Source organism: Musa acuminata, chromosome BXJ1-2 (assembly GCF_036884655.1).
Source record: "Musa acuminata AAA Group cultivar baxijiao chromosome BXJ1-2, Cavendish_Baxijiao_AAA, whole genome shotgun sequence".
NCBI classification, from domain to species: domain Eukaryota; kingdom Viridiplantae; phylum Streptophyta; class Magnoliopsida; order Zingiberales; family Musaceae; genus Musa; species Musa acuminata.
Genome location: NC_088328.1, coordinates 28,434,436 through 28,455,066, shown reverse-complemented (window position 1 = coordinate 28,455,066; position 20,631 = coordinate 28,434,436). Strand labels below are relative to the sequence as shown.

General features: G+C 38.3%; 3 protein-coding genes across 5 annotated transcripts; 2 read left to right on the top strand and 1 right to left on the bottom strand.

Annotated features, from left to right (window-relative positions):
- Nucleotides 1-449: 449 nt before the first annotated feature.
- LOC135607602 (uncharacterized) lies at nucleotides 450-4,251 on the top strand. Of its 3 annotated transcripts, none has more exons than XM_065099562.1 (10): nucleotides 450-606; nucleotides 690-775; nucleotides 884-931; nucleotides 1,002-1,090; nucleotides 1,326-1,379; nucleotides 1,526-1,593; nucleotides 2,266-2,337; nucleotides 3,581-3,630; nucleotides 3,699-3,796; nucleotides 3,869-4,251. In XM_065099562.1, the coding sequence occupies exons 1-10, from the start codon at nucleotides 548-550 to the stop codon at nucleotides 3,971-3,973; spliced, it is 729 nt and encodes a 242-aa protein (XP_064955634.1). In that variant the 5' UTR covers nucleotides 450-547; the 3' UTR covers nucleotides 3,974-4,251. The 3 variants fall into 3 exon arrangements, with proteins under 3 accessions (XP_064955634.1, XP_064955628.1, XP_064955638.1); XM_065099556.1 differs by having other exon boundaries at nucleotides 2,260-2,337; XM_065099566.1 differs by lacking the exon at nucleotides 2,266-2,337.
- Nucleotides 4,252-4,422: 171 nt separating this feature from the next.
- LOC135607568 (pentatricopeptide repeat-containing protein At5g42450, mitochondrial-like) lies at nucleotides 4,423-7,948 on the top strand. The gene has a single exon (XM_065099511.1). It carries the CDS (start codon nucleotides 4,748-4,750, stop codon nucleotides 6,308-6,310), a length of 1,563 nt encoding a protein of 520 aa, XP_064955583.1. The 5' UTR covers nucleotides 4,423-4,747; the 3' UTR covers nucleotides 6,311-7,948.
- A 751-nt stretch (nucleotides 7,949-8,699) lies between these two features.
- On the bottom strand, nucleotides 8,700-19,485 carry LOC135607561 (sulfate transporter 4.1, chloroplastic-like). Its single transcript, XM_065099504.1, has 17 exons — nucleotides 18,944-19,485; nucleotides 18,643-18,691; nucleotides 18,333-18,534; nucleotides 17,845-18,013; nucleotides 15,889-15,954; nucleotides 15,675-15,782; nucleotides 14,710-14,817; nucleotides 14,550-14,615; nucleotides 13,729-13,789; nucleotides 13,472-13,599; nucleotides 12,695-12,736; nucleotides 11,531-11,647; nucleotides 10,751-10,802; nucleotides 10,049-10,187; nucleotides 9,810-9,898; nucleotides 9,305-9,381; nucleotides 8,700-9,215 (listed from the first exon to the last, which is right to left on the bottom strand). The coding sequence occupies exons 1-17, from the start codon at nucleotides 19,250-19,252 to the stop codon at nucleotides 8,943-8,945; spliced, it is 2,055 nt and encodes a 684-aa protein (XP_064955576.1). The 5' UTR covers nucleotides 19,253-19,485; the 3' UTR covers nucleotides 8,700-8,942.
- Nucleotides 19,486-20,631: the final 1,146 nt, after the last annotated feature.

The window sequence follows — 20,631 nt, the reverse complement described above, 5'->3', positions numbered from 1 at the left end:
TACATTTTATTATCGTGTATATTACTATTGTGGATTCTCTGTATTCCTCGTTGCCACCGATCATCGTTGTGGCCTGTCCCCATCATTACTTATTGTTGTCGAATATCACCCCTAACCTATCCCCCAATGCTTCTTATTGCATTTGCATAATATTACTGTTGACTTTAACTATTATATTGTTATCACTAATCATTGCACCTATTCTGTCTTGCATTGATCATTGTCTCCGAGATGAAGGAGGAGAGAGAAAAAAAGATAATCGAAAGAAAAAAATATTTTAGATGTGGAGTGAAATTATTTTATTAAAATTAAGTTATAAATTGGATACCTGTACATTTATTTACAAAAGATAACTTAGAAATATTTAAAATTCTTAAATGGTAAATAAAAAAACGGTGTTGAAAATACTAATCTCCCTCGACACGAGATCATATCACCACCACAATTGCAGTGTATTTCCATCCTCACCCTTGCGAGAAAAGGCACGGATACGATCCAACATACCTTCTATCGGCGGACGAAACGAAGGGGGCCGTCAAGAGTGCCGATGGCTCGCACTGGTGCGCTCTATCTCCTCTCCTACAACTGCCTCCAGTCCCTCGGATGGTCCTCTCCCCCCTCGTCTTCCTCCTCTCTCCTTTCCTGTTCGCATCTCTATCTCGTAATCTCATCCTGTTCTTATCTCACAGGGCGCTCGCCCTCGCCAGGGTCCTCAGCAGCTACTTCTCCACCAAATCTGTCAATGGAGCCTACGCCTTCGCCGGAGACCTCATCTGTTGGCAGCTCACATCCCTTTCTCATCTCCTGTAGTCCGTTCATCAAACTCTAATCACTCACATTTGTTGCTGTTGGGTCTTGTTCTCTCTTTTCGTACTCCTGGAAGGTTTTCTGCAGACGATTTCGTTCGTCGAAGTCATCCATGCGGCTGCCGGTGAGTTCATTAAATTGATTCCGATCTTTTTTTGTCTCTTAGATCTTATTTGTGTTCTTGGGTTGATCAGGCTTGGTTCCTAGTGGGGTTATGCTTGCGCTGATGCAGTGGGGAGGGAGGACCCATTTCCTATTGGCCATTCTTCGCCAAATTCCGGAGGTAATCTTTCTCTTCCGAAGATGATCGTAATAATTCTCCAATTTTTTTAAAAGAACTATTCCTATTCTATGGTGGAGCATTTGTTTGAGGCTTTGATTACTTTTGAGTCTGAGCCAATTGTGTATAGAATACTTGTCACACTTTGGCTTTAATATTCCAGATGACATTAAAATTCAGTATTTGAATATCTAATTTTTGTAAAACCAGGCTTTTAATTATATATTTTTTGCATCAGGTTCAAGGCCTCCCATCAGTTTTCATAACCTTTATGTCTTGGAGCTTGACTGAGGTATGTCATGATGGTATATCTTGTTGGCCTCTTATTTTTATGCTTTTATTTGACTCGGCAAGAAAAATCAGACCTCAAGGAATTCTTTTGCTTAATGATTGGACGTGCTTGAGGTTGCCAATGCTATCAGTTACTGTTATTTTCAGGTGATAAGATACCCACATTATGCTTTGAGTTGCATTGGGATTTCTCTATCATGGCTAACTTACCTCAGGTTTGTTATATTAACTTAAGGCTTTGTTTAGCTTTCTAGTGTTCATGTTTGATGGCCGAGCTTGGATGACTTATGCAGTGGTGTATGTTCATATGTTTTGGGAGGCAAATAAGTTGTTACTCAACCAAAACTATAGTCTATAGCTACATACATACATACATTATTCTAACCACTACTCACTATGGAGCAGATACTAGTAGCTTTACAATAATACTAAGAGTTCCCTATTACTGAAATATCCTCTGTCCATTTCAATTGAAAATAATGATCCTATAGCTTCTTTGACATTTCTTACAAGTTACAATAACCCTCTACTAGAGTTTGCTGCTGTTGGAAAAATTCATGTATTACTTCAAATCCAGATGTAGTTATACTGCAGCTTCTAACAAAATTTTCCATACACTATGTACCACTGAATTATCTCTACAATGATTGGTGAAACATTGAATTTCTCGCTCTAAGTCATATAGCTCCTCCTGATTTTACAAAACTCCAAGAGTGCAGCCCAAATTTTCCTTGTAGTACAGCAAGGAAAACAAATTATTTCAATCTTCAGTAGAAATTTTTCTAAATTTTTACAGAATTCCTTTACAAAACAATCAATCTTATTTATTAGATCAGATATTTTGTAATGGTCATGATTTTTCTCGAACTCATTCTATGAAGTGACAGAAATGGCTGTAAGATTGTGGAAGAGCAGATATGTATGGCCACTAAGAGCAACTCATACTTTGTATTAATAAGGTGAAGTTATACAAATCCAATAAGGAGTTCAACTCATTTTTTTCCCGCACAGTTTTTGTTGGGGACATTACATGGCCAAAAGAGAAAACTATTCTATAGCATGCACTAGATTAGCTACTAAAATCAGTATTCATCAAACATGAGTGCAATGAAAAGGAGTAGTCCACCTTGCACTTTCTTGCAACTTGTAGTGTCTCTTTTGTTCTAGAAGTCTGCTCATTCCTCATTGTTTTTTGCATTCTCAACATCCTATCCCTTCCATAAAAATTTTCCAATAATATTCATTGCAGGTCTGGGTATTGATAATTCATCTTCTTGTTACTGTCTTAGTGCCTAGTGCTATTTTACATATAAACTGTTGATTAATCAATAACCACTATGACCTCTAGTTGCAAATCTCATAGATTATATGGCCTTGGTCTTTAGAATAGAAAAAAAATTAATGTCAGATACTTATATGCCATGGGCATCATCTATGAACTGTCACATGCTTATCCAATTGTTTAATGAAATGAATAGTCCAGAAATCCTGTTTCCAACCAGGGAAAATCATATATTCTTTCAAGAAATTTGTGAAGCTATGTTGCAATGTACCATTGTTTGATTATATATGGGTATGTCCTGCAAGAACAGATAATTCTGGATCCATCTAAAAAGAATAAACTCCTCATGAAGAAATGAGAACTTCTAGAAGTCAGTTCTATAAAATCATGTAAACTACTACATGTTTCTACTTTAAATTCCCAATGTGAACTCTGTATAGCAAGTAGCGTCAGTATCAGTTCGGAATCTAGAAATCCTTTGGCATCTAAAAGGATGGAATTTTGTGATTTTAAGGATTATGGTCCCATGCAAGTTGTTGTAGCAAAATTGACATAAATGAATATTTATTCATTTGATGGACGTACCGATTTAGAAGACATGAAATTGGTCTTTAGACAAACATTTGACATGAGTTTAGCCTTTAGCTAAGATCAGCTTCTGGCTATATGAGCATCCTATTCATACCTCCAAATTTTCTGGAGCTTCTGGATTATCTTGTTCTTACTATAGAAGTTCTGTTGAAACGATGGTTCATTTGTACATCCCTCCTCATGCAACAGTGCAAACTTTTGTACATAACTTTACATCAGAAGGATGAATTACATACTTTAGGGGGTGCCAATAATTGTTTGTATGAAATGCATGGTTAATTTGCATCGCTGGGTGCCTGTATGTACTCATAGCAGAGTTTACTCTTCAGGTACACTGCTTTTATCATTCTGTACCCCATTGGGATAGCTCCAGGCGAAAGTGAGTCTGAGAACTACAAATCTAAATATGATTGAATCTAGGGTTTCTTCTGACGTAGTTGCATACAGTGTGGCTCATGTACCAAGCACTTCCATTCATAAAGGAGAGGAACCTTTATGCAGACTTCTTTGACAGGCTCTCAATCAGCTACTACCATTTTGTTTTGGTATGTTAGAAGTTCTTAATTGATACCCTGTATTGTTTTACTAGATTTGATATTTATTCAATATTTGTGCAGGCTGTGCTGATATGTTATCCAGCTTTGTGGCTGAAGCTATATCTGCACTTATTTAAACAACGGCGATCCAGGTTGGGGAAGCATCAAACTAAGAAAAAAGTTTGAACTGATCATGTGTTCAATCACCATCAATATTTGCTGGAGATAAGAAATTCAATGTTGCGAATGGTTTGGCATATTACCAACTGGTTTTACTGTTTAGGTTACCAATGACTCCAGATTATCTATTTCATGCATCATCTTAAAATGCTAAGATCTAAAGATCTGATGTCTGTTTAGTTGCTTCAATTTTAGTCTTTTTCTTGGTGATGAAGAAACATAAACTAAAGACCAGTGGATTTTTCTTAATACATATATGACCTCTATCCATTTTTATGAAACAAGTCTCTTGCTCAATTGCATTTATAATGGTTTTAGTGCAGGGTTGTTTGCATATATAACCTAATATCAGGTTGTCTTCCTTGTTAATTTAACTGTCAGATCTTTACACCTGGTTAATTGGCTGGAGGTTTCTGTTTGGATAATTGCAGTTAATATTAAATGCTTTACTTGTTTGTTTATATTACTGAGTTAAGCTTGCAATCACTGGTGATATAAAATTAATGAGTTGAGATTTCTTGACTCGGATCCAAAACATGCATTTGGGGACATGCAATGTCGGATTAGATTGAGTTGGCGAGTCGATTCGTTGAGCAGCCCGACTCAACTTGACCCTGTGTGCAAACATAGCTCGACTAATTCGACTCGGTTTCTTTAGGCTTGAGCCCGTACCCAACTCAACCCGTTTGTTCTGTTGAACCAGTTGACATTCGACGCTTCCCATCGCCCTTTCGCTCCTCTACCTCGAGCAGCCGCGGCGGTGCTCTCTCCGCTATATAAATGAGGTCTGCGCCATGCAATCTATCGAACACCTTCACTTCATTACGTCCAACTCTCCTCGACACCCAGAAAGCTCATGCTGTGCTCCTCAAATCCGGCATCCCGATAGAAGGATCTGATGTCGTCCATCGCTACTGCAACTGCTCCGCGTTTCAGTACGCGCGCAAGCTGTTCGACGAGAGGTTCGAATGGGATGTGGTCTCGGCTACGGCCATCATCGGCGCCTTCGCTCGCCGCGGTCGACATCGTGATTCCTTTTCGATTCTCTCTCGCTTGCTTTTCCTTGGGATCAGGCCCAACCAATTCACCTTCGGTGCCACGCTGCATTCCTCCACCGCTGTCGGCGATCTCAACATCGGTAAGCAGCTTCATGCTTTTTCAACTAAGTTGGGTCTCCATTCCGATGTCTTTGTCGGGAGCTCTCTTGTGGATCACTACGCCAAATTGGGTACGATTAAAGAATCACAATTCGCATTTGAGGACACTCATGAACCTAATGTTGTCTCGTACACTGCGTTGATGAGTGGATACTTGAAGATCGACAGGTTCCATGAAGCAATTCAACTATTCTACGAAATGCCGATGAGAAACGTTATCTCATGGAACGCTATAATCGGGGGCTGTAGTCAGGTTGGTCTCAGTGAGGAGTCTGTCAATCTTTTCAATGCAATGTGTCGAGAAGGTTTCAGGCCCAACCAGTCCACCTTCCCCTGTGTTATTAGTGCAGCTGCCAATATAGCAGCTCTTGGTATGGGCAGAAGCTTTCATGCTTCCGCTATCAAATACTTGGGTCAGCTTGATGTTTTTGTGGTTAATTCGCTGATAAGCTTCTATGCCAAGTGTGGGTGTTTACATGACAGTATTTTAGCATTTGAGAGGATTGAGGGCAGAAATATTGTTTCTTGGAATGCCATGATTTGCAGTTGTGCACAAAACGGAAGAGGAGAGGAAGCCTTGGAGTTCTATAAGAGAATGCAGAGGTCGGGGTTAAAGCCAAACAGTGTCACCCTTCTCGTAGTGTTGTTTGGCTGCAGCCATGCAGGTTTGGTTGATGATGGATATGCTTGTTTCAGTATAGCCAAGGTTGAACAGCCGGACATACTGAGAGCTGAACATTATGCTTGTGTGGTTGATTTGCTCGCTCGGTCAAGGAGATTTGGTGAGGCAGAGAGGTTTCTTCAGGAGCTGCCTTTTGAGCCAGGAATTGGGTTTTGGAAGGCATTGCTTGGAGGGGGTCAGATACATTCGAACAAGGATCTGGCCAAGACTGTTGCTAATCGAATTCTTGCGCTAGATCCGAAGGACATTTCGTCCTATGTGTTGCTATCCAATTTGTACTCTGCTGCAGGTAATTGGCAGAGCGTATCGGTGATCAGGAGAGAGATGAAGGAGAAAGGAATGAAGAGAACTCCTGGATGCAGCTGGATTGAGATTAAGAACAAGGTTCATGTATTCTTTAATGGAGATAGGAGGCATGCTCAAACTGATGAAATTTATATGGTTTTAGCAACATTCTTGGACTTTCAGTACCCTACATGCTTTGGCCTTGAAGCTCAAGAGTGAGCTAAATTTTGTGAGTTCATGCATGTTTAAGCTGCGTTCATGACATGGAACTCTCAGGTGTTATCGCTGAATCTTGGCTCTTCTAACTATACTTTTGGTAATCGGAAGCATGCTGTTCTTCTATCTTTTTCCATTTCTGTAGCAGATATTTAGAGAGAGAAAGTATCAAGCCCCAACCCCTGTTATACTCAAATTGGATTAAGTTTTCGTATGTCCTTATTGGAGCATTCAGGCACTCTCTTCTGGTAAAGATTCTACAAGACTACCGAACATAATTGTTTTCCATGTGCATCTGGTCTTCCAAACACTGGATGCAGAAGCAGCTTATGGCACAGTTATATTCAATATGGATTATTCATAATTGATGAATGAGAGAACGGAAACCTAATATTTTCTAGTGCGATGTGATTTTTTACAAGATTCTTTATCAGCTGCCACTGCTTGACTGTTATGCATAATCTGAACTTTGGACCGTCCAAACAGATGCTTAAAATTCTGATGTGCCAGAATGGTGCTTAAGGGAAGATGAGAAGTACTTGGGTCTTGGGAGCTGATTTCCTATCGGAAGATTGTCATACTGGAAATTGGATGTCGTATCAGAGGATTGGTTGATGTGTTGGAGAACGGATTTTGTGTTTAAGGTTTGGGCATCGTGTTGGAAGGATCATATATCACATCGAAAGATCGGATGTCATGGGAACATTGATATGTTTAAGGATTTGGTAATGTGCTGACGCGTAAAGCGATGTGTCAAAGGTTCAAACGAAGTGTCGGAAGATCGGATGACATGCTAGAAAAGTTGACGTGCCAAAAGCCTCGAAGATATGTCAGATGAGTGGTTGATAAGTCAAGGTCTTTACGTGGCTGACCAGTTATAAGTGTTCCCGACCTGCCCACATCGGGTAAATTACTTTGTTGGGCCGATTAACTATAAAGACTTTTGATTTGCTAATATCGGGCAACTTAGTTTATTGGGTTGATTTGCCCACTTGTCTATGAATTTGGCGTTGTAGATGCTTGTGTCCACGAAGGACGCATCGGATGTCAGGATGGTTTTTTTGTGCATGAAGGGCGCGTCGAATGCTTTGGATGCTTTTGTTCGTAAAGGATGCATCGTGTGTTGGAGATGTTTATATCTTTAAATGATGCGTCAAAAGTAGGGATGCTTTCATTCACAAAGGACTCATTAGACGCTTGAGATATTTTTGTTCGCGAAGGACGTATTATACGTTGGAGATGCTTATGTCCAAGAATGACTCACAATAACGTTGAGATGCTTTTATCTATGAAGGGTGCATCAAATGCTTTGGATGTTTTTATTTATGACAGAGAAGCTTATGTTCGTGAAGGACACGCCGAAAGTCGAGATGCTTTTGTCCACAAAAGATACATCAGACGCTTCGAGTGCTTTGGTCTGCGAAGGATGCATAATGCATCGTAGATGCTTATGTTCACGAAAGGCGCATCAAATGTCAAAATTCTTTTGTTCGTAAAGGACACATTAGATACTTTGGATGTTTTTCTTCGGATGCATCACATGTTAGAGATGCTTATGTCCATGAAAGATGTATTGGATGTTGGAATGCTTTGGGCCATTCTGACTGTGTTGTGGATTGAGGGTAGAGTGCCTTCACTAGAGCACCCATTGAGCAGGTTGGCAGAATGACATTCTTACGACATGGGCCCTTATTCTAATGCCAAAATGATACAGAGAATGTTGGTGATGTCTAGATCAACCTAATTTAATTCAAGCTCACGTGCACAAGAAGCCTAGGTGGAGTTGAAGGGGGTATAAAAATTCAATTGGATGTCAACCTACATAAAGATTGAGGTTAGGTGGATAGGTGGAATTCCCGATATGATCCATTTGATGCTCTAGTTAGTTTCATAATAAAAAGTGAGAATTTCAAGTAAATAATAACTGACCTTGATTATGGATTTTTTATGTTGGGTTTAACTAAGAGAATACTCTATGATATAGACGAGATTGAAATTTATTAATTTGTTTTGGACATGTGTAAAATCTCTCTAAATTAATCAAATTTATTAATTAAAGAATAAAATAAACTGGTTTTTCATGGCTAAACCAATCTCTCATATGATTTCAAATGATTAGGGTCACAAGGCTTACATACTACAGCAATGGTCCGAGAGATTCATGATCCCTTATGAGTCCCTTATCCCCGAGATGCCGAAATTTTTCTGAGCTGCAACTTAGACTTCTACTTGTGGCATCCTAAGAATTTGTAGTAGTTTGCAACTCCTTTAAAACATATGAACGATTAAATTACTTGCAACGAGAGTCCTTAGTAAAGTACAACTCCTTTGGTCTGTGTGTGTGTGTGTACTTGATGTTTTCGGATGCCACAGTACCAGACTGGTCCATCAGTTGAAGATCTCAAAAGCCATAATTCATTTTTCTGGAGACTGTTCGGATACAACAATAATGAATAGACATAACAATGATCAATGGAATGGACTATGCTGTTACCTACTCCGTATACAAGAAAAATATATGGGTTTGAATCGGAGGGAGACAGCCATGATACAGAGATAAATCATCCACACAATAAACTCAAATGTGAGTCCAAATCAAGCATTTGGATTCGCAACAAATACCTGGAAAAGCAATTTAAACTTCATTACGGGGCAACAGTGGTTCCGCTTCAGGGGTGGAACCATCTGAACCTTGTTTCCATAGACTCTGCAGAAAGCTACGCGTCCTCGGCGGAGTGTGGCCTGATGATACCTTAGGTGATGATGGATTCAGGCTTTGCACATGTTGAAGGCAGACCTGTAACGCATCATGCACCCTCACAAAGAAATATTCTTTGCCAATCATCTCTATGAGATTGGACCTTGAGAGCAGTAGGTGGACCTCCCGATTAGGGTTGGCAATGGCGATCTGAAAAGCACCCACAATTTTGAATGAGATTTGGTGGTCATGCAAAATGACATTCTTGAATGATCTTTTTGATGTATGTTTTCAGTAACCTGTATGCCTCGTGATCTGTACTCTTGATTCAAGTCCTTTAGAGCTTGAACTGCACTAGAGTCGATGTATGTAACAGCTGCAAAGATTTAATGACAAAGATCAAGAGATGGTTTTGGCTTGTATAAGCATTTTTACATCCAATTCTGTCCAAAAGACAGGAAAATAAATTCATGCTTCACAAATTCAAGCATTGTTTTATCTCAAATTGCTATCTAAATCAAGTGACTTAAGTTTTGATTGGATACCAGTTTTAGTAATCTACCATATCATTTTGCTATCAATATACTACACTGCCTGTTATCATTGGATTTGTATTTTCAAGCTTTCATGTTCCAAGGTCATCAAAGACATTAATTCAGCATGATACAACAAGACCTCCTGACTGCATTGTTAATAGAGATGGCTGAAAACTCTCATCATAAAATATAATTCTCTAAATGAAAATCTAAGAAAGTACAATAAATTTCTTAGATTTCAATTTGAAATAGCAGATAGAAAACTTACGTGACATTTCAATGATAACAAAGTATATTCTTCCAACATCTGGCCCACGTTTTGCGCTACCATCAAGATCGAGTTCATATTCACGTAATCTGGCAACAGGTTGCAATGATCATCAAACAACACACTACGAACCTTAGAAGGTCAGTAAATTTAAAAGGATGATCAAGTCTGGATGGCTAAGTCCTGATGACATGTAATTTTTCCCAAAATCATGCATTCTGAAAGAGATTGATGCTCACCTTTCTTTAATGTAACTTATGTTTGCAAAATAGATTGGTGAATCGATTCGGATAATAACTATTCCATTGTATGTGTATGCTTCAGGATACTGCAGAATGTTTCTATATACAGTGGTTCCAGGAAGACGTCCCAGTACAGCTGCAATAAGAACCATGCACATATTAGCTATAAGTACTACTGGCTGATAGCAATGTAGTGATTGTGTTTATCCTTTATTCTGAGACAAAGTGGTTAGTATTATACTTGGAAGAACTACCCGAATTTGAAAGAACAAAGCACATGTAACATGCATAAGATGTTGAATTGTAAACATGATCAGGCCAGATTACCTGGTATATGCTAATTTCAAAGAATGCCTAACCATGGATCTTTTGGGGCCAGCTAAAAAACAATATGAAATTTTTAAAAATAAGTTTATTGTTAACATCTAAATTGAACAAACATGCATGAGAAGTTATTGCTATATGCTGCAGATAATATTTGAAACATCTATAGATGCTAAACTATTTTCATAATAACTGCTTAATTCTTGATCTGCAACTTGAGAAACATGAGATTCTTTTTCCATTCACTACCAGACAATTATTCCTTTGGATAAAGCTGGTTTAAGTAGAAGAACACACAGGAAATTGCAATCACAACTAAGTCCAGAATGATATTAGCACATGAGCATAGCTAACAAACTCAAAGATAAAACTCACCTATGTGAGGATTTGCTGATTCATGGATGACAAATGCAAGTGAGACGCCGACCTGTGAAAAAAAGATGTCCCATAGTGAAACTATCAAAAAATTTTAATGCAGAATGTACTGATATGGTGATAGTACATTTAAGCCCTCAGAAGCATATTCATAAGAGAAATGATACGAACTTGGTATGTTTGGTCTTAGGACAGCCTCATTCTAGAGGTCAGGAGTGATAGATAAATCATTCTTATCACAAAATAGCAGGACTGGCATGCGTCTTGCTTTAGACCAATTAATGCAAGACAATATTACATGTATGTTGTGACAATGAATTTTGACAAACTTTCCTTTCCTTTGATTTCATGATTTTAGTGAATGCTGATTACATGAACTGGTGAAGGACTGCATTATTGTCTAATGTAATCAGGGTGAATTGACTAAATATTTGAAGTTTTTACAAACAGAAAATGAAGTGAGAAATGTAGCAGTACCAGACATTCAACTAGGAACTAGTTCTTTAATAAGAACTGGAAGTGCTTCCTTATATTATTTCTTCCACATTTTTGTCAGCACAGGGGAGAGCTGAAATTTATATTGGACAAGTGACCATTACATTAGATCCAATACTCATCAACATATTAGAATAAGCCCCATGCACTGGTATCACATATAAGAATCCTATCAGAATTTATAACATTACAAAAGTAAATAGATGTGTGTAGCATCTAAAAGAGTGGTTAATAAATTGTATATGGCTGGATATAAGCATTGAAAGCAGAAGTATTAGAACTTACCCCAATAAGAACACCTATCTCAATGCCAAAGAATAATGTTGTAATGAAAGTAATTGTCCATAGAAGGAAATCCTTCTTATCTAGACACCACAAGAAAATAGCTTCTTCATAATCCACCTAAAAAAGTGTCCAAACTAAAGTCAGAAACAGTTTAAAACTTCTGCAATGATGCATGCTTTGGTGTAGAGATAGACTGATAAGATTTATGTTTCCTTCACTAACTCGTTGCTAATATATCTAGAACATCACAATTCCAAGATACATCTACAACAATGCCATATGAAGGCATAAGCAATCACGTCTGAGAATCCACTTAGTTGTGTTTTTATAGTAAAACATTGTTGATATTGATATATATATATAGAGGCAGGACCAGGTCTTAGAAATACCAGCCAAAGCAGAGAAGGGGATTATTAATAAAGGGGGAAAAGGGGGTATCAACAGGTTATGAAGTAGCACCAAAATCAATTTTCATCTGCATTCACGTTTATTCTCTGGATAAAAACATGAAATGGACTCCATACATGGGCTCCATCAACATTCAATAGCTGGTTGAAACATGGAAGCATCTAATTTTTGGTAAGTTTTTCAGAGTAGAGAAGGAAAAAAGAGAGGCACTCAGAAAGAGAAGATGATTTTTAGTTGCTGCAATTCCAGAGACATTATGCCCCTGCTTTCAGCAGCCCAAAGTATATACCAACCAATTGCTACCTTGAAATTTAATGCAACAGAAATTATTGTAATGGTAAGGGTCCGGTTCTTTTTGCAAGAAGCTGCATAAGGTTGTACACTGACAAATAGAAGTATTGGATTGTAGAAGAATAAAAAAAGGTTATTATTCCCAAGAAGTGATGCTGGTGAACAATAGTTTTTCTGAAAATATTTCCCTCTGGAGGTGTGTCACTCTTGCATCCAATATCTTAAATGTTGGTAAATAATGGAATATGAAGCTGTCCAAATGAACAATGTAGTAGTAGAAATAGGTGAAAGATAACAGCAAGTTATTGAATGAGGCATTATATCCAACAGCCACTAGTGGCATCAGTTCCAGTCATTCAGCAATTTATACGGAATTGGTTCCTTCAAATAAGTAACAATGATAAGCAGGCCCAAGAGTGAAGAAAAAGAAGTTAAAGAACACATACAAGCATTGACTATTCTTACCAAGCCCATGACAGCAGATATCACGATGGCAGCCAGAGCACACTGAAATGAGTGCAACAAAAACGAAGGTAAGCAGGGAAATTCAGTGATGACAAACACATACCTAACAACTACAAGAAGCAATTATAATTTATATGCCACAGACATCCCATAAATTTATTTAACATCATAGTTCTTAAAAATTACCAATTGTTCAAATAATGAAAGAAACACAGAAATAGTCATCTGATTAAGTGAGACACTGTTGTCACTAATTGATCGGGACATCATCCATTCAGATGGAACTTGCACTAGAAGAATAAAGGAAATTTTAATACAACCATAACTAGACAGGTCAGAGATACAATCATCCTTGTCCTTAAAGATTTGATACAATATATGATAAAAAACTGTGTTGCCATAAATGCAATCAGTTCTGAATGACAGATAGAAAAAAGAAGGTATCTCACATAATATTTGACTCCATAACAATAACAATAAAGGATATAAGCAAATAGAGAAAGCATATTTGATTCAAACTTTAAATAATTGAAAAGGTTCTGTTAGTCTAGCAGAGATATTTCATATCTCGTACATAAATATTTGATTTTCAGCCAAGGCTAGAAATCAGACTTATTCTAGGATCACCCCTTTTGCAGGGTTGTTGTATCCTATTGGTCAGAAGTGGTTTTTCATGGTAAACATTTCATTAGAGCCAAACAGATATAAAATATGCAAATCAAAATCACCTGTAATGACACTATAACATGCGATGTAGATCTAAGGCTACAGACATACCTGAGGTATTTCAGTGAAAAGTGGTGTCAGAAACAAAAGAGCACATGCCATTATAATTCCCATTATAATTCCAGATAGCCCAGTTCGAGCTCCACTCTCATTATTTACAGCTGACCTTGAAAAAGAACCTGCATAAATTTGCTAAAATGTCATCCAATAGAAACAAGTCAACGTTGAGTTTTTCATGTATATTGTACATACAGAATGGGAGAACTTCAGTTCTGGGAATTTGTTTCTAAACAAACAATATATCTTACCAGTTGAAGGGTATGATGAGAAGAATGAACCACAAATATTCGCCACACCAAGACCAAATAACTGTAAAAAAATAAGCTTGAGATTTTTATATGCAAGAAAATTTCAAGCATACAAATTTTGCATCCACAGTTGATGAGTGTGAATTTGAGTTGTTGGACAATAAATTTGCCAACAGCATGACCAACTTGACTTTAAGCATGCAAATAGTACTTACGACAAGGTTTGGATTTGAAGTTCAACTTCAAATGTGCCACAAAAGCAACGGCAATGAATCAGACAAAAAAATTTCTGCCAATACAATTCTAAGTGGTGGCTCCAAAAGTTAAAATAATAACAATATGGTGTCAGATTGTCTACATCACTCTAGACCAGTCAACTAATTTTGGAATGAGCAGTTCCCAACCATGAGGCTGATGACACACAGTTAAAGACACTTTTCAGATGGAGCCCCAGAGCTTCTGAACCACTATTGCAATCGCATAAACTGCACCCATAGACCTAGAGCTTCTGAACCATTATTATCCATATTTAACCACATAAGTGGTGGACTTACAGCCAGAATGCAATTTCCATCTTAAACTGAATCATTTGCATTGCAATCACAATACATGCTATCCACTTCAGTTAAAACCCAAACACTGTTTCTTATATAGATCATGACCCCGATTCAGGGTAATGAATGATAGCAATGTGAAATACTAATAATTATAACATATATGAATAAGTGAGATCATCAGAAGATACAATATTGTGAAAGTCAATCAGTAATTTTTTTAAAAAAAGTAGACAATACTGCATTGTAAAATTTTCCAACTATTACCTCTTGATTCGAGTCCAACTCATATCCATTTTTTGCAGCCAAAGCTTTGGCAATACCCACAGATTCCTGATATTAATGTGAAGTAAAATAATGATGTTGGCATTACACAAAATATATTGTTGCCAAGATGAACAAGAATTAATCATTGCAGAGTTTTTACCAAAATGGCCACACCGGTAATGAGAAATGCTGTTGAAATTAGAGATGTCACATGCTCAAATCCTCTAGGGATGGAGAACTTTGGAAGGCCTTGAGGTATTTCACCTACCTAAATAAAATAACTATTCAGATCTCATTACATGGTTTAACATCAAACATATTAAATAACTTTGCATTATATCATTCACATAACTCATAGTGATGTACAATATGTATTAATAACTCAGTTCTAAGAGTGATTTGATCTCATTGAATATTAGTGTATCTCACAAGCTAATCAAAAGAATTTCAACTGATATGAGCTAGAAAATTTTTCAAATTATTGTCAACTGCGATGCACAGTGTCAAATGAAAGTTAACAAGGGAAAAAGTCTACAATCATTTCAACAGAATTTTGCTCTATTAGCTCAAAAGTGTGTACGTGGTTGTCTGCCTAGGCACCTCAACCTCTCAAATGGCCAAAAAATAACTCTGCAGCATTATCTTAAAACTTGTATGTAGCATGTATATTTACCCATTTATAAAGCTTCTGAAGAGAAGCTGCAAACATATGCATGAAGGTATAAATCAAGATTTCATTTAATTTATAAGTACTTTTCCACCTCAAATTTATCTAATTGACTTCTTATTTAGTTATCAATTTCTTCAGCTCTTTATTTGTCCTGGTACAATGCAATGTTTTGTCAAATACTATTCTTATTTTTCCATTCATATCAAAGCTAGTGACGGGACCTGATGTCAATTAAGCAGGCACTTTGACAGCCCTTGCTTTTGACAATGATTATATTCACCTGTATTCCACCTCATTGTTTAGATTTGTGGGGTACAATTGCAAGGAACAGATCATCACACAAATGCCACAATGTTGTCTGAATATGACCTTGATAGATTCAGGAAAAATACAGATATACTTTTACAAATGCAAGCTTAAAATTCAGAATAATGCTTTAATTGAGCATAACTCACCACTGAAATTGAAGATGGATGAAATAATTTGACAAAAATTGTGCCAAGAACAACTGCTGTAAGGGGTCCAGCTGCTCTGACACCCCTTAAATTCTTATTTGATTTTCCCTGTACCATATTAAGCAACATAATAGTAGAATGTTACTGAACATAATATCTTTAAGATGCATATGATGGGACTAAAATTCATTAATAGGTGGTGAAAATGTCCTACCAGGTGCTTCATTGTAAGAAGAACAGTGAGAAAAATAGATCCCATCACAAAGGGGGGCCATGAGAACTGATGAAAAAAAAGAATATTTTCATGTAAGGGGAATAAAATATAAAGGCTTCAAGAAACCCCACTCAAAAAAGCTTAAAACAACCATATGCATCTCAAAAGAGAAGCATATAAGCATCGGAAACAAGCAATCAATGACTATTAACAAAGAAGTGAAAACTTCAGTATGATGTGACAAAAATATTCCTGCAATATTCATTAAAATTTAAGAGAAAAATATCTTTAGAAAGAAACAATTTATGACTGGAAATATTTCTTACCCAGATAGAAGAATGCTTACTAAAATTGGACTTTGTGCAGCATTTTACAACCAAAATTCTGATATTTTCCTGCTGCCTATAGATGCGACCGAAGGAGATTTCATTATAAAAGAAGATGATTATTTACTACCTCTAATGAAGCTTCACTTGTTGCATGAGAAATCATGCATATATTTTTTAATAGTTCTTACTCTTGATCATGACTGAGAGCAGACTTTGGTACAATGATAATGTTGCACCTTTGTGTACATGGAGATTAGAGTTCAGATCTCGGAAACAATGTCTCTATAAATAGTATAGAGGTAAGGCTATGTACATTAACCCTCTTTAGACCCCGTTTTGATGGGAATCTTGGATATCGGGTTCGCCCTTTATTCTTAGTTATAACTCAACTTAGAGCTTCCTCTTCCAAGTTTATGCCTAAGGATAATGTCAATGTCCCAAACGGAGGCACTACCTTCTTCTTGTAGACACTACCAAACAAAACAAGGAACTTGGATAGCCATGTCATCATGCCATGTTTTCATGAGCTAATAAAGCACAACCAAGAAACGTAGGGTTCAAAATTGGCAATTCCTAGTATGCTCAATGCAAATAATTGCATACCTTCTGACAGCCAACTGAACAAACAACACTGACCACAAGGACAATCCTTCACATTTAAAGAAGTACTCAAATTCAAAGAAAAAGAAACTTACCTATAAAATTTAGTTATTTGTTCATTATACACAAGCCATTTTTCACCTTTTCAATCCAAAACACAGGACTATATATCAAGTGATCATTGCCTTTATTTTAATATTTCAAAAGCGCTTTAGGTCTAATTTTGTGATGAACAAAAGAAAAAGAAACACTATAGATGAACAAATAAACATGAATAACAACAAATGCATGCAGAAGTAACATGGATCCCAAGGGATCTATTCATGTCAAGTTAAATTATTAAGTGTTGTGTTGAAGGTGAAATTTGAGTAGTTAACGTCATTGAACAACTAGAGGCTTAGGTTCAGGAAGTTGTGTGGATGATTCAGTTAAATTATCATCAGAGTTATCATTGGTTATCTAGTGAATTTAGTTCTTGCAGTTAAGACAGTCAAGAGACAATCAGTGTTAGTTAACACAATCAGTTTTAAATCATGCTTGGCCAAATATACATATCAAGATTTGTGAACTAGTGTGGCACATAATTGTTTCTCATTTGCATCACTACTATAATGTCTGGTGATCTATTTATCGGATTTTATAAGTGAAAGAAAATTAAGAAGATAAAACAAGACCAAGGAGAGAAAGTAATATATGATTAAACAAGGCCTTCAATGATATGTATATATATATATATATATATATATATATAGAGAGAGAGAGAGAGAGAGAGAGAGAGAGAGAGAGAGAGAGAGAGAACAGCTTCACTGGAATAAGAAACATGGATTATCTTTTCTAGTTGAATCTTTATTGGTCAAATATGGACCATCAACAATGCCAACAGCTTTGCTGCATAAACGATCAGCACAGAGGTTTGGCAAGTTGGTCTTTGTTCTCAAAAACAACCAACATAAAATGAGAACACAAAGCAATAAAACAAGTGAAATACCAGAAGAGAAAGCAAACAATAACAACATGAGAACCTCACATCATCAGCTCCAGCAATTATGCTCTTGACTAGTGGTATTATTTTGCTGCTGCGAACTATGCTGTATCCCAGGAAGTATTTGGACTGAGATAATGCAATTACAATGGCCGAAGCAGTGGTGAAGCCTGATATCACAGAGTGACTAACAAAACGAATAATCCACCCAAGCCTGTAGCAAATTACAAACATTGGTCAATCAAAGTTAACGTGGTCTCATAGTGGCATGGAACAGATACTATTTTAAGAACACTGAAGAAGAATACAAATAACATGGATCATGAAAATAATTTGCCGGACTTAGCTAGCACTTGTGCCCAATGCCAGAGCAATATGAACAAAGAGGAATAAGACGTAATTAACAATGGCAATGGGCTAATGCCAACAAGTTTTTATAAATTGCCAATGTTCTAACAGATTCGCTTGATCCCTGCATTTGGAAGAGCAGATGAAACTACTCAAGTTAGGGCAAAGAGGAGAAGTTCGATTACCGGAACAAGCCCATTAGGCATTCCAATATGCCAACCATGAGAGCCAGCAGAATTGCTAGCTCCGTGTACAGCTCGTCGGAAGAGTCGACGATGGGGCTGAGAACATTGGACACCAGGAGAGAGGTCAAAGCCACGGGGCCGACCGCGAGCTGTCGCGAAGACCCGAAAACGGCGTACACGAGTACCGGGACGAAGCCTCCATCTGCACGAAGCATTGGCCTTCAGAACCACAGCACATGATCACTTCGATGAGTGAAAGAACAAATGTGACAGTTACAACAGAAAGGGATGCGGTTGTGGTGATACTTACAGAGCCCGTAGATTGGCTGAAGGCCTGCTAACTTGGCGTACGACATGGCCTATCAATTTGAAGCAATTCCATCAATCCAAATTACGACGTGCCAAATCAAATGAAAGCAACATATTCTCATCGAAATTACTATCCAATTCTTGGATCTTAAGGCATATGCGAAGAGAAGGAAACGTATCGAGATAGCTACTTCCTCTATTGCTTTACGGACGGAAGTAGAAGGGAACAGCATCGGCGACGTTGGACCAGGTTGTATGGGATCGGATCAAGAGAAGGAAAGAGAAGTGGGGGGAGGGAAAACCTGAGGGACGAGCATGACGCCGACGGTGATGCCAGCCATCAGGTCGGCCTGGAGGGACTCCCGCCACCGGTACGTCCGTATCCACCGGGAGCAGGGGAGGAGGAGTTCCAGCCACGCGAGGGCCGACATGCCCCGGACCTTTTCCGCCCACCGTGAGGCGAGCGCCGCCGACTGCAGGTAGGGGGAGGGCGGCGCCGGGTTCTGCAGGGGGATCACCTTCACGGCGCGGCCCCCACCCCCGCCGAGGCTGCTGCTGCTGGCCACCCGTGCCACTCCGCCACCGGAGGCAGAGGAGGAGTGGGTCTCCATTGACTGGATCGCTCTCCCTCTCCCTCTCTCTCTCTCTCTCGACCGGGCGAAGTACCTACACCGCGGTTCTCTTCCTCTTTATCCTTCCGCCAATCATAAGGGGTGCGAGCCACTTATACCGTCCAATTGTCGTGGACCTCTCTTTAAATCCAAACTCTTGTTGTTCCTTTTTGCAAAAACGCCCCCCATTGCAGCGTGCAAGCTAAGCCTGATTGCTTGTGCCCCTCAAATTTGTTTCTTATGGATTTCTCGTTGGGTCCCAACAAAGCAAAAAGAAAAAGCAACAATGCATCAACTTTTTAGATAATAATAATAATTATTTTTTACCTCAGGATTAATTTAGTTTAGTGTCTCAAATTATATGTTTGTAATGGTGAGATGGGGATTGATGGATACTATGCACAATACCTTATCTGAACATGAATGCTCAGACAAGATACTTATTCTCATAAATAAAAGCCTGGCAGTGACAAATAATCTGTACGCATTAACGTTATTTGCATAATACATATTCATATATTTTGCAATAAAAATGTTCCATATGTATGTCCTAATACATCATATTTTCATTTTATGCTAAATCCGAAACAGTGTGTGGCAGATTACCTGTTGGATGATATATAGATCTAATTATCGAGAAACATTTGAAGCACGTATTAACTTTTCTTAAAACAAGCAGAGTAGGCATTTTCACGACTTGCAACCAATGTTGGCCAGTTGGGAAACAGCCTGCGAAGCTTCTCCAGGTCATGAATGCTGCATGAGGAGAAAGCTTGTTATGCCATGGTGTCAGTAACACGGAAGAAGACTTGAGGTTCATTAGTTGTGACTGAGAAAGCTCAAAGATTGCTCCTTGAAACGGGAGGATCGAAGGAAGCTTTTGTTCAAACCATCGTCCAGTTTTGTTGCAGAAAGAAACGGATGACGGAGATTTCTTGGGCCGACGATGAGTCCCAACACAAATCCTTCTGTCAGAAGCCATGGATGGCATACACACAGTTCTTCTGCTGAGGCTGCAAGGATGGAGGAAGTCCCGTTATCCTCTTTCTGGTGATGCTGTTGCCGCCATCGAGGGTGTCAAGTTGATTGCTATAGCTTCCTCCTCCTCCTCTTCCTCTCTTTGGAGGAGGCGTCATTCTCTTTCCCCATAAAAGGAAAGGGTTATAAGGAGGAATCTGAAAACAATATACATCTTTAAGGCTTTATCTGTAAAAAAGGATGCAGTGAGGTTTTCGAAACGTGAACGGACTCTACAATACGTGTCGCACGTGGTGGCGTCTACCGGAGAAATGAAATGAAAGATGGAATGCGCATGATTTGATCGTACGGTGGCCAGTCTTTGACGAGATGTGTGGTCACATGACGCTGGCGGCAACGTG